The sequence below is a fragment of the Embiotoca jacksoni genome, unplaced genomic scaffold (genome assembly GCF_022577435.1).
Source record: "Embiotoca jacksoni isolate LCO1_2020_lvr unplaced genomic scaffold, fEmbJac1.0.p SCAF_6, whole genome shotgun sequence".
Taxonomy (NCBI): Eukaryota; Metazoa; Chordata; class Actinopteri; family Embiotocidae; genus Embiotoca; species Embiotoca jacksoni.
The window spans coordinates 11118111-11131908 of record NW_027185414.1 but is presented as its reverse complement, the minus strand read 5'-3'; the positions used below and the strand labels follow the sequence as shown (position 1 = coordinate 11131908).

The window sequence follows — 13798 nt, the reverse complement described above, 5'->3', positions numbered from 1 at the left end:
TTTCCTACAGGGACTGTCCCCACCTCCCCCGTCATTCGGCTCTAGCACGGAACCGCACGGCACGGCACGGCTCGGCTCGACTCGCTGCCAGCCCCGGCCCTCCTCCAGGGCTGCCTGAGCCGGTGTTTGATTGGATTAGAGTCAGCTAGCCTTTGCCCTCTAACCCCGCTGATGCTGGCTCGCTGCTTCCTGCCCCCTCCGCTCCCCCTGACCGACTGACGAAGCCTGCCGACGCCGCACGGCGAAGCGCCCTGCACGGACACAGCCGACGGGACGAGCTGCTACAGCCAGAGCCGAGAGCCGCGACACACACAGGCACGCGGACGGGCGGAAAAAACAGGGAGACATGCGGAGGAAATCAAGGATATTGTTGTGTTTCGCGGTGCTGTGGGTGCTGGGGATAGCCTACTACTTCTACTCGGGGACAGCGCTGAGTCGAAAGGTAGGATTCCCTTTCCTCGACTGCTTTTTCTGGCCACACGGTCCGCCTCGGTGTCCGTGTGGACGTTTTCTTCCAGGACAAAGCGAAGATGGAGCGGCGTGCTCGGCGCTGCTCTGCCTCTTTTCTTCTCGGGCTCGGTTTTGCGGCTGCACGATGCTCTGAGGAGTGTGATAAAGGGCCTGCTAGTATCAGTGGGCAGGCATTGATTTGGTGGAGATGAATGTGGACAAGGGCAGCAGGGTGGCGGTGCTGGCCGGTCGGCGTGCACAGACCTCCCGCTGTGCCGGTGATTGCCTTCCCGTGGCAGTGGTAGCGGAGCACGTCCGCACCGGGCAGCCTGGGAACCACTTTACGGTGGCCGTGCCGGTTAATGTGCGAGCCAGCCGTGTAAAGGTGAAAGCATGCCGAGTGATTGTTATTAATATTAGGCTGCTGGCCTGGCTCGCAGGGCCGGGAGGGGGGGGTTTAGCCTATAGAGCACGTCAGCACAAGCTGCTGCTGCTCCCCAGAAATGAGCAGAGATCAGGAAGTGTGCAGATTATCGCCGGGTTAAAGCACTCATACACGCTGCTGTCTTTAAAAGGTGGATTAAACATTAGTCCAATTCTGCCGTGAGAACAACAGAGGTTTAGTTGAACTTCACTGCTGTGATGTCCAGATCTACTGAAGTCTCTGCTGATCGGAAACATCTTTACATTGTGATTTGAAGGCTTGTGTATCTCAAACTAATGCCATCTACAACAGAGCTCTGCAGTTTTTGTTGAAACAGTTTGAGTCATTCAACTTTATATTTCAACGATTTTGTCCACTCCTTGTACTTTTCAGTGTGGGCTGAATATTGGACCACAGAGCTGAACAAATTAACAATTGAAAGAAAAATATGATAATTCCTAATAGTTTTCTCATTTCTCAAGTAGAAATTAAAAACATGTTCTGAATCCAGCATCTCAAATCTTTCTTTGTCATGTAAATCATGAGACTTTTGTTCTGGGCATTTGTCCAGACAAATTATATTTCAAGACATTATGTTGGATTAAAGGACATTAATCAGTTTGTGAAAATAATCATTTCCGACTGTGCTATCAGCTCTCCACATTTACAAATTCACTGGTTTCCATTTTCTTAAATGATATTAAACTGAATATCTTTTGAGATATATGAAGACATCACCTTGGAAACTGTGGCGGACAAGAAATCAATTATAAAAAAAAAAAGGCCGACTTCGAAACTCATCTCAGACTGCATGCTCCAACACGAACACACAGTTATTTCAACATCACTCTAAAACAGTTTAAATATAAACTGAACATTATAACCTTCATTATTTATGGCAGGACTGTTGTTTTGAACTGAATGAATTTAAGACAGGCGTACCTAATACACGGGCAGTCAGTCAGTTTCTCTCAGACCTGTGGATCTTCCTTTGTGTGTCATGTAGTTAGTTGACAACAACTTGTTTAACTATTTCAACTTGTTAAGTAGTTCTTCATAGTTATGCCAACGGGCCGCAGAAATAATACCTGGTAAGACATGCTTGGTGCATATGGAGGCGTGGATTCCATTCATGATACTCCCAGCCTGTACATGCAGCACTACGTCATGCGTGAAATGCAAGTTAAATATCCCCCAGGTCTCCACGTGTAGAGTAAGACAAGGCACTGTATTCTCTGAGAGAGACGGACTGTCACTTCCTGGTGTTAACTGTGTGTGTGCTAATGAAGGCCAATGTATCCTGCAGTGTGTACCTATGAGGCGCTCTGTGTGCGTAGTTGTGTGCACAGGGCGCTGCCTCTATTACCCCTCTAGATCTGGTTTGGTGTGTGTGTGAAAGCCCTGTGTGTATTCCACCTGTCTCTTGTCTTGTCCTATCTGTCTCTGTGTTTGCTTTGCTCCAGTCAACCAAAGCAGCCCTTTTACTTTTCCATTAGGCTGATAGCTCTACTCTGTGTATGTATGTATGTGTGTGTGTATGTGTATGTGTGTGTGTGTGTGTGTGTGTGTGTGTGTGTGTGCGCGCGTGCGTGTGTGTGTGTGCGTGTATATTTGAGGTTTCTAAGGGGTCAAAGTGACACTCCCTGATAAACTATTTTCTCTGGCATTGGATTGTGAGTAGTATTAATATGGATGAAGGGCTGGTGTCTTTACACAGAAGGACATTTAATCTGCTCAAACAAACGTGGTTCTACAAAGGTAACGTGCTGGAAAACGGCACGTTTGAAAGAGCAGAGGCATTTAAAAATTTCTCTCTACTGTCATGAACCAAACTTTCTAACTCTAGTGTAGTGAATTTTTCAGAAGCACTCAATGCTTGCATAAAGACTCTCCACGGATGGACTGAATTTCATGATCCTCTGCCCTCTGAAACCAATTTTAAAATCAAATCCAATGTTTTTAGACACTTACTGGTGATTGTGATATTCTGATTTAGTAACTAGTGTTGCTGCCTTTTCAGGTTACAACTGAGGATTACTTTCACAATCAGTTTATCTGCTGTTTCTTAACAAATTGTTTTTTCTATAAAATAGATTAAAATGCTAGTTAATTATATGATTTCAGAGCCTAAAGTGCTGACTGATAGTCCAAAACATACAGAGGTGAAGCAGAGAATTGTGCACATCTGGGTTGGAAACAGTGAATGATTTGATTTTTTTTTTCTTGGTTGATGACTTGACTGATGATTTAACATTTTTCCACTAAATCTTCTGTCAACCTGACCAACTGATTGAGGCCACCAACCTCTAAAATGTCAGAATCACTTTCAGTTCCTCCTGGTGTTTCTCTAGCTCAGCTTTTTAGTTTCATTGACATGTTGGCATGTTACAGTGTCCATGTGCAGCGGCTGGATTTTCAACTCAAAAACCTCAGTGGATATTTATATGCATCCCGCACTCCACTGCCAGGACTCCCACTACCCCCTCTTACTGGTCACAGATAGTGTCTGTGTCCAACTTTACGCCTCACAAAGCTACGTGTTGTTGTGTCATCGCCGCTCAGGAGCACTGCGGCGCGTTCAGAGGCTCCATGCAGTCCAGCCACTCTGAGCCTGCCAGCTTGAGCAGTACTCACACTATCATGGCAGCTAATTCAAATACCCTCTTCTAAATCATCTCAGCGACGGCATCTTTACCAGATAAATGAGCTCAACTGGCTTCTTCAGCTCTGTAACACCCCAATGATACTGAGATTCTGAAGATCAAAGCGCTCACCAATAGCAATTGCAGTATTATGAGCTGAAAAGTCCTCCATTTATAAGACGGTGTCCTGTGGCACTCTAACGACACTTTCTGAATGTCGTATTTGTGCCTGTGAGCTGTCACCATAGTTCGGTGAAAAAATTAATGTCGTCATTACTGACAAATTCCTTGCAAACTTTTTTGGTAGGCCAATAAAAACCACTGAAATTTCACCATGTGTCTCTAGAGGTCAATAGAAAAGTTGTGCACAAAATGTTCCTTGTGTCTTTGAGCAGATTTCGAGATGCTTCAGTGGGAAAGTTTGTCTATCTTTCATTAGTGCTCACAGTGAAACAGTGTTCTGGAGCATTTCTTAGGTTTACTGTCATTAAATCGACTTACAGTGTAGAATAAGAGAATATGAAGCAAGACTTGAGCTGAGTGTTTTGTGAAGTTTAACCATCGACAGGGCGTAATCTCACTCTTCTACTTTTAAAACTGATTCATATCATAATCTCTTGAAATGTGCTTATTTGGATCAGTGTTTAAGAAAGGAGTATCTGATGGACTGAAAGTGAAATTTCCCCCTCTTTTCTTCTGCTGTACTCACAACACAGTATGTCAAATGACGGGAAACCTTGGGAGACACCCAGTAGCTGGACTTGCTACAACTTCACAGATCTGTAAGTGTATTGTTGTACACAGGAGGATAATGTTGCAAACATGAGCCTGCTGCCTCGTCAGGATGTCCTATTAAATAGTCTTCCTTATTGGACAGACCCAAGAGGTTTTTTTCCTGCCAGCTTTTGAGAAGCCAGCTTCTCACTGTTGAGTCTGCTTTCCTACTAATCAGCGGGGTGCAAGGGGAGCTAAATGGCAGATAGAGGAGAGTGGCACCGAAACACAGGAAGAACCAACAAACACTGACTTCATTAAGAAAGCTGTCATCTGTTTGTGAAAAGCTGCAGACTTGTTTGCATTAATCAAAGTAGAAAACAGTGTTTTGTTTTTTTCTAAAATGAGGTGTGTGACTTGTCTGATGACAAACAACTCAACCTGTGTCACGTTTCCTAGAAAAAAATATATCATCGTCCAAGTAGTAAGAACTATATTTATTGTGACAAAGAACAGGGGAGAGGGGAAGAATGATTGTTTGAGAACAAATCACAAACATATGCTGGAAACGGTCATGCCAGATTCATGCACACATTGACCACTGTTGATATTGAGCTCAGCTTTCACTCAAAGGTATGTCAGAGCCTCAAACTGCAGGTATTTCTGAGTGTGTTTTGTGCAGCCAGAGGTTTGGATTAGTTCCCTCTATGTGGCACAGGACTGTGGAGTGACTTCTTCCGGGCTCACTAGGGACTGTGGCTGTTCCAGAGCTCGTGAGTGAAAGTTGCAGTCGCCTTTTATCAGCTGCACTTGGCGCTCAGCTTCTGCCTGCCTGTGCATGTCTCAAACTTTGGCTTTATCAATACATCTGTCTTTCATTGGAAGCGGCGTGACTTCACCGGCTCTGAGCGCGTTGCTAGTTTTACAGTAGAAAATGGAGCAGTTCCAAATCGTCTGTCAGTGAGCGGTGAAGATGATGTTATTGCATTACAGGCGTTGACTGTGTTTTGTCTTTACTTAGCGTTTACAATGCAGAACAAACACAGGAGCCTGCACTGTCTGCTGGAGTAAGACACAACAGCGTTGCCAGCTCTCAAGTGCGCACGCACGCACACACGCACACACACACGCACACGCACACACACACGCACACACACACACACACACACACAGACCATCATCTGTAACATGCATGCAGTATACCTGTAATCTTTATAGGTAAACAATACCGATTACATGTATTAGACTCCCTGCTGTTATGTAACTGCAGTACAAACCACTTGAGGCCTCAGCAGCTCGATATGTTTATAATATCAAAATAATGTAATTTCAGCCAGCATGCAGATCTGTTATTTTTAACTAACAAAATGCAGTTCCACAGAGGAAACACTGAATCCATAAAAGGCTTGAATTAAGCTGGGGATCCCCGGGCACTGAATCCTTTTCAGATATACAGTTTTTTGTTTGAAGTATCGACTGTGTGTGCTCTTCTTAAATAATGATCAGTTCTGACAAACGCTCCACTGGTTCAGGGTGTAAATACAGATACCAAAGAAGTTGTGTCGCTTGTTGTTTTTCATGGGTTTTGTTTTTTGAGGGTGCAGTTGAATAAAAAAAACACTCTTTTGAATCATGCATCTGTTCCGCAGTTACATCAGGGTTACACAACTTCATAGCTGACAGTCTCAGGAGAGAGAGAGTGTTGTTCTGGTGGAACGTGCGTGTGCGTGTGTGTGTGTGTGTGTGTGTGTGCGTGTTGTGGGGACGGTGCCCTGCTCAGGGGACAGTTGATGGTAAATTTGGGAGAAAAGACACAGTTACTGTTTCATCTGATTCCTCCAGGGAGACGTGTCAGGACCTACCTACAGTAAACTAACCTTACTGTGACGGCTAAAGATCGTTTCAAAGTACATTATGTTGTTGGATTTGAGGTAAAACAAGGAAAAGAGCTTCATTCACAGCACATCCACTCTCCCTGTATTGTTTTGCAACTCGGTAGAAGCTGGTTCTGGATGCTGGATCAGAGTTTGGACTAACATCCACCGCTCCGTTCTAGCATCCACTACAACAATAACAAACTGTAAACTGGAAAAACTGACAGCGCTCGTACAAATGTCATGTCGGTCAAGGTTTTGTCCATAACCATAAAACTCACCGATGTTTTCTTCTTCCTAAAGTTGCTTTTCGTTATTATCGCTCTTCTGTTGAGCCTCGACACTTGTCCTGTGAATGTCTGAGACTGAGTCTGAAGTCACTTCCTGTCTACTTCATAGTGCACTAAACTTGCTGTCCACCGTTTTATTTGACTGTCTGAAGTCTGAGTGTGTAAATGTATCCGCCAAGGCCCTCAGATATTTCACAATGAATCAAACGTAGTGTTCACGGCACACATTCTGCTAACAGTCCCACAATGCACTTGGCTGCATTTTATAGATGTCAAATGTTCTCTGCAGCTGACAGGGATGTTGCAAAATGATAGGTGAGTTTCCGAAAGTCTAACTCTACTGGTCACTATTGAGAGTCCACTATATATAGAGTTGTGAATGAGTGAACAAAGGCTGATTTCAGACACAGTTTGGCTTTTGGGAAATTATGTTTATTAAAAGGCTGTCATAAACTGGAGAAAAACATGAAATGGTTCACACCGCAGCCTGTAGAGAGCTGTTTAAAGCCTGGATTTCTTGTCTTTAGCTTTGTTATAAATGTCAGTCTGATTTCCTTCTTATGAGAACTGCAAAGTTGCAGTTTCACTTCACTTCTAAAGCATGAATCTCACATCTGCCTTGCTTGTCCAAATATGTAAGGTGCGCCATCAAATGGGTAAAAGTTTGACCTTACATTTCCCCTTATCATGGTATAGGGCTCAGTGTCTCTTCTTGGTAAAATGAGAACATTGCTCTTCCTCTATTTTCACGTTTTCATGAATCATTAACTGCTGAGGATGCCTGCGACCTGTAAACCTCAGCCTCCATCTGTTGGCATGGCATCACATGTGCAGCCTTCAAGTGCATATTTATAGACGGCTGTGCTGGATTGTCATTTCAAAATTATAGTTTAGTCAGCTCTACATTAAATTGAAACGGTAGCTGGAGACGGCAGTTTAAACCAATGCACAAAGCTAACATTAGCTTAATTAGTCGGCTAACTCCGGCTGATAAACGTGCCAGTGGCAGTTGTCAATTCAGCTGGAAAATGTGGCAATCAGTGGCTAGAAATGAACAGCCTGCTCTTATCCGCCTGTCTGACATGAATGACCAGTTGTTTCAAAAAGTACTAAAACATTTGAGGGGTAAATCTGCTGCTGGGATCGTTACAAACTCCAAATGTGCCGAAAGTAAGGATGGAGACGCTTGATAGGTGCCGCAGTAGTAAATAAAGGCTTAGCCAACAGTTAATTAAACCAATAACTGTAATTTAGTTCCTCTAGAAAGGACAAAGAAAGAGGGAGCAGTGATTAAAAGACAGGAAAAAAAAGAATTGATGAGACGGGGGAAAAGGGTGTAGAAAAAGACAGCAACTGGATCCAAAACAGGGGAATGGTGGGTTTTGGCAGCTTTTATTTCCACCAGTCAGGAGGAGTTAGCCATTATGTGCGAGCTCTGAAACCGAGTGACTACCTGACAGTGGTGAACAGACAGACAGTAGTGTAGATACCAGGAGATAAAGACTGAGACAAGAAAGAAGTGGCACATCCTGATCTGTGCTTTAAGAGCTCCTGTTTGTATTTACATTTATTGTGTGTTTTTATCTTTTTATGTCCCCCCTCTGAGTGATTTGTAGGTTCCTCATGGTTAAACACATCAACATGTTACATCTGTGCGTGCGCTGTAAACCAGATTATTGTCTTCTTATAATGATTTTCTTCCCGGGCAGATGACGAGTATTCATGGAAAAATTGTTAGTGACGAGGATATCCATTGTTTATAGGACCAGTGCTGAGATGAGAGCTTTTCAAAGAGCTGTTTTTAAAAAAAAATTTGATATCAAGAGAAAACAGATCAGCCCTCTTTTATTCAGTTTGTCACTGAGAGGCAAACCATTGTAGCTGCGTTGAAGTTGACATCTTCAAAACGTCATAGTCAGGTCAGCAGTAATTTGTTTCCCCATTATCAGGCTAAACTATTCAAATAGGCCTGCCATTGAGCGTAGGTGGTCATGGTGGTATCTGGCAAGGACATTCAAATAAAAAAAAACAACCAAATGACCAGTATTACACATATAACTACAGCAACCACCCATGAGGGCTGTTCTTCCACTCCCTGATAATGTTTCTATAGAAGTGATGCGCGCTGTTTATGACTTGACTTGTTCACCTCAAGTGTAAGCTTCTTGCGGCACGGTGGTGCAGTGGTTAACACTGTCACCTCACAGCAAAAAAAAAGGTTCCGGGTTCGAATCCGGTCCTGGGCCTTTCTGTGCGGAGTTTGCATGTTCTCCCTGTGCTTGCGTGGGTTCTCTCCGGGTTCTCCGGCTTCCTCCCATCATCCAAAAACATGCACCTCAGGTCAGGTTACCTGGCGCCGCGCTAGTGGCAGCCTGTTGCAGCAGCTCCCCCCTGAGAGCCCCCCTGCTGTAGTGAAGAAATTTCCCCTCGGGGATTAATAAAGTGTATAAAATCAAAAATCAAAATCAAAAATATTTCTCTTTCAATGTAGCTGCACTTTGATCCAACTGAAATGTCTTTGTCAGGATTCACAGTTTGAATATTATTTTTTATATTCAACCACCCGTAGATATTTTGTACCAGATGACTCAAGCTAAGTCCACACGAAAACTTCCATCCATCAATTCATTATTTATACCTGCTTTATTGTGAACAAGGTCACGGAAGGCTGAAGCCTATCCAAGCTGACTTTTGGGTGAAGGTGGGATTCCCCCTGGACCAATCGGCAGTCCACCACAGAGCCAACACAAAGAGACAGACAAAAGACAGGCAGCCATTCACGCTCACATTTACACATACAGCCAAGTTAGAATCCAGTAAAACCTTTTAATTTGAAATCAATGTTTTAAAAATAAAACGATCTCTGTTCACTTAAGTGCTTTAGCATCGTTTCAGAACTAATCTCTGTCCATATTAACGCGCCTGAAAACACGTCACATGACCGTTCTCGCACACCCAATGCCACATTAAAAGCGGTGACACATACTCATCAGATTTTATGACCTGCCGTGTTGGTTAGGTTTAAGCATTAGTGAGACGTGGAAGTCTGATCACTGCCACTTCAGGTTCCCTTCCCATCACAGTTGTGTCTCCTATGGGTTGTGGGTTAGGACAAGGTTTGGTGCAGGTTAACGTTGGGGGAAACAGTTGGGGAGCCGACATCATCACAACACCAGAGCTCATTGTAGTGCTAATAAAATGTAGTTTTCACAAAATATTTGAATAATGGCTTCCCACCTGCACGTGTCGGCAGTAGCGTACTATGAAATGCTAAATTTAACCACGCAACATCTGCTGGCTTTGAACATGTTCAATTAACAACTGTTCATCAAAGCTGATGCAGTTTTTCCTCTTTTGGAAAAGGTTCATGTGATCGGGGCATGATGGATCAGTGAGACACGTTGTGACTGATTCGACCCAATCAGGAAGCAAACGTGGATGTTTGTCTGTGTCATCATTTCCAAAAGCCTCCCATTCTGTCTGTCAAGACTAAAACGCAATCCTTCAAACCAGGGTCGGCAGCGTTTTTAAGGGTCTCCATTTTTTTAAAGAAATGCCATAGGAGTGTGAACGCTAGTTTTAAACTGAGCAAAAGTTATATCTTTTAAAACAAAACATGGATGTAGCCTTGGATAAGCTGCGTCAGTCAGATTGTTACCTTGTGTTTTTTAAAATCAGGAGAAATGTTTTTGCTCTACTTTGCCACCTGAAATTGGTCATTCAAGAGAGAAGTGGTGTATATGATCTGAAATTAAAACAATTTTCCCACACATTTAACCTTTCAAGCAAATAGAAGAGAAACAGTCTGTATCAGCATATGTCAGGTCTGCAGATAATATTTTAGTTTGTTTTTTTGAAAGATGCTCCATCTGCCTGACACTCCGCTGTTTGTTGCTGCCAACTTGGAAATCACAAATCCACTATAGATAGCAGAGTAGATGGATGTACATGCAGACAGCCATCACGACCACCCACCTCTTCCTCACCCTGAAACATTCAGAGTAAATGTGTGTGGATCTGTCACATTTGGGCCACAGGAATCTTTATGCTGACATTATGCATCGGCCTCAAATTCAAATGAGGTGCAGATCATTGTTTACTGTCTTCCTTTTCTGAACAGGGATTGTTTTGTGCATGCATTTTTGTCAAAATTTTGAAAAGGAATACAGCAGTAATCCAAAGGAATTCCTCTGTAAAGACATCTGTTGTCAAACTGTAAAATCCCATTCAGTGTAAGAAATTCTATAGTTTATACCAAATGTAGTAGGACAATAAGACTCATCATCTATAAGTCTGAAATGTTGCCCAATGCTTTCTTCTCTTTCTTTCTTCTAGATGTGTTACATGTGGCTGTGACCACAGCAGAGCTGAGCTCCTACTGTGGTGAATTGGATTTTTAAAACGGAAAAAATGTCCAAATAATGTCTGGGCCATCCGCCAAAGTTGTAGGTTGATAGATTTTTGTAACAGTGGTTTGTGGGTGGTGTTAATTTTTCACCCTGCATCACATCATGGCCATTCAGTAATCAACTGGCATTTGTTTTAGCTTTAATCAGCGAAAATGTCCTTTTAGGAAAATCCTCTAAAAACATAAACAGTTCTGTTAAAACCGTCTAATTGTGATGGACTTGGATGTTGCCTGATCGCATCCTCTTTGTTTAATCAGCACTTTCTTCATGCTTTCACTGTCTTAATGCTATCCTCCAGTTTTGATATCAGGCTGTCAGAATAAATGAACAAGGCTTTCTTTCTTCTCGTGATGTGATTTTTCACTTGTTGTCAACAGTTGCACAGATGGGAAGAAGATACAGATATGACCAATTAGCCTCAATAGACAAGAATGCAGCGCAGTCATAGGAGAGGTTGTGTTTTGTGTGTAAGTGGAACTCAGGTTTTCTCAACTTAAACAACAAAAGGTAAATAAAGTGGTGTCACTGCTGCTTGCTGTGTCCTCTCCACCCTCGTACCCCCGGCTGCTGTCGGAGCAGTGAACACAGCGCTGCACAGAGACTTATGAGGAGGTCCAGATTCCACTGTACAGTCTGCAATGTTATTGGCCAGCGCTATCAAAAGAGAAGCTTGTAAAGGGTCTATTTTACAATATGTTGAAATGGGATTCAGGAAGCAGAGGTGCTGACTCGGCTCTGGCAGCCTCTTTAAAATGTTGAAGAATCAGACTGAATAACTGACAAAACGTCCATCAGAGACTTTTATGACTTTCTAAAGTTAGACTCCTGTATGTACAGCCCCATATGTGAGTAAATGAAAAGTCATGATGACACAATGGATGGAAGTGGGTGATCTGAATAATTAAAGGGAGCTGGTGTGTTTGTGGGTGTGCATTTTTTGAAACAGGTCAGTCTCACACCGTCCTGTGTTTATAACGTATTAAACAATTTTGGCATCTCAGAATGTTTTTCCCCACACTAATCCCTTCAAGTGAAGGATAGCTCATAAAAAAGGAGTAAAAAGGTAGCTTGAAAGTGGCATGAATAGCACTTGTCTGTTCAAGCGGTTAAATTCTGAAGGAAAAAGCCTGAAAATCACATCATTTAAAAAAAAAAGGAAAAAAAAAAAAAAAAAGACCCCTGAGACAGCACAGCTCGTCTGGTGTTTAAAAACAGACTGCTACTGTATGGCATACTCCTCTGGTGACAGAAACCTTGGTTGGCGGTCCTGTAAAAATAGACACATTTAACATAATGGTAAAGTATGGCTCTGTTTTAACACAAACCCCCCATTTTACTACAAACTCAGTCCAACGTTCCTGTCAGCTGAGGCCTGTGTGTAGCTATGAGCGTCTCCTTAACGGCAGACCAGTTCTGCTGTTTCAGGACTGCACCGCCTGCGCCAGTTGTAATTGTACGAGTTCATGTAAAGTGATTTATGGTAGGAAATTCTTTGTTGCTCCAAATTCTTTGTTTTTTGGTCCAAAAAAGCTGCTGTACCCAACAGTTCCAGTAAGGAGCACCAGCAGTGCCACAAAGCCGTTTGTAATTGAGTGGCAAACATTAACCTAAATTTAAATTCCTCCCCGTACGAGAGCAGAAGGGTGAGGGCCGGATTAAACTGTGTTATCTGCTCTAATGTCGGCTGAAACATTATTTTATTAAACCAGCCCAGCCTTACTTCCTTGGCCAAGGGAAATTTCTTCCTACAATTTTTTGGGTGGTTAGGGTTACGTTAACTGTATTTCCCCCGCTGCCAGTGTTACACCGTAAAGTGTGCTGTGTGGATGTTAGTTTGTTCAAATGTTGCCGTTTACATTTATTTGAATAAGTTAAAGAAACACGTGGCACCTGACAATATTTAGATGCTGCATATTTCTTTATTTTTGGGCACATTAGTGTCATTAACGCAATAATTATGAGGTAACTTGGCATCTCTCGCCTTCTTTAAATACTAAATAACACCTAGAATATGCATCAGAGGACTGTACTTCAAAACGTGTGATAGTGTTTTGAAAAGAGTATGCTGGATGTTAAAAAGCAAGATTAGCGTTTTCATTAAATTAGTGAAGCTCATTAGCTAACTAACTAGTTAGGTACTAAGCCCACCAACTGGCTGCAGCTAACAAAATCTGAAGAATTACCATTTTAACCATGCAGGACAACAATTGAGCATGTAGATTGTAAATGAGAAGCCTTCTTTGTCTACATCCTCTTGCAGTCAACGATTCATTGTTTTGAACATTTCTACAATTTTCGTGTGTCAATCTGCCACAGTTTACATTATAAACTGTCTGTGTGTGCAGGATGGTTAGCTGGACCGACGGAACTGCAATCATAAAAAAAATGAGAATTTAACAAACAGTCAATTGTTCAGATTGTTTTTTTTTTTACCACTGTTTAGATATCTTCTTTTTACCCTTTGAACTGCTAGTGTTAATTTTATCCATTAAATATCCATCTATCATGGATGTGTGTGTGTGTGTGTGTGTGTGTGTGTGTGTGTGTTTTGAATTTGCTTGTTCCCCCTGACTTGGGCCATATTTCAGTTTCCCTCCAACAAGCCATATGGTAATGCATTCATTTCCCTCAGTCTGTCCCACCTTCTCTGTCTCTTTTCCTTCCACATTTATTTCTCCCCTGGTTATTAGCCTTCTTTGTGAGTCTGTCTTCTCACAAATGCACATTTCTCTGTTCCCATGCAGCCTTGCTTTCTCCTGCTATTTGTTTTAGGTTTGTTTTTTTAAATTTTATTTAGTTTGTTTGTTCTTTCAAAGTAGGCCAGAAACTCAGTCTGTCACCCTGGGAGCCAATTAGACATCACAATATTCCTGCCATGTACATACCCACCAGAAGCATGCCTATGACCCACTTTGGGGCCTGAAGCCACAATTTTGAAAACCAGAGCCATAAAGAAAGGAACAAAATATCCTCAGCTCCTGGGCCGGCAGGCATC

The 13798-nt window shown here is 42.6% G+C and overlaps 1 protein-coding gene across 2 annotated transcripts in view; it reads left to right on the top strand.

Moving 5' to 3' along the window:
• The first annotated feature begins 38 nt into the window (after positions 1 to 38).
• The window catches only part of galnt2 (UDP-N-acetyl-alpha-D-galactosamine:polypeptide N-acetylgalactosaminyltransferase 2), a 53717-nt gene continuing 39957 nt past the window's right edge, over positions 39 to 13798 (top strand). For both annotated transcript variants that reach the window (XM_069173686.1, XM_069173685.1), the window contains exon 1: positions 39 to 442. In XM_069173686.1, the coding sequence (XP_069029787.1) occupies positions 347 to 442 (96 nt within the window). In that variant the 5' untranslated portion in view covers positions 39 to 346. The remainder of the gene's footprint in view (positions 443 to 13798) is intronic.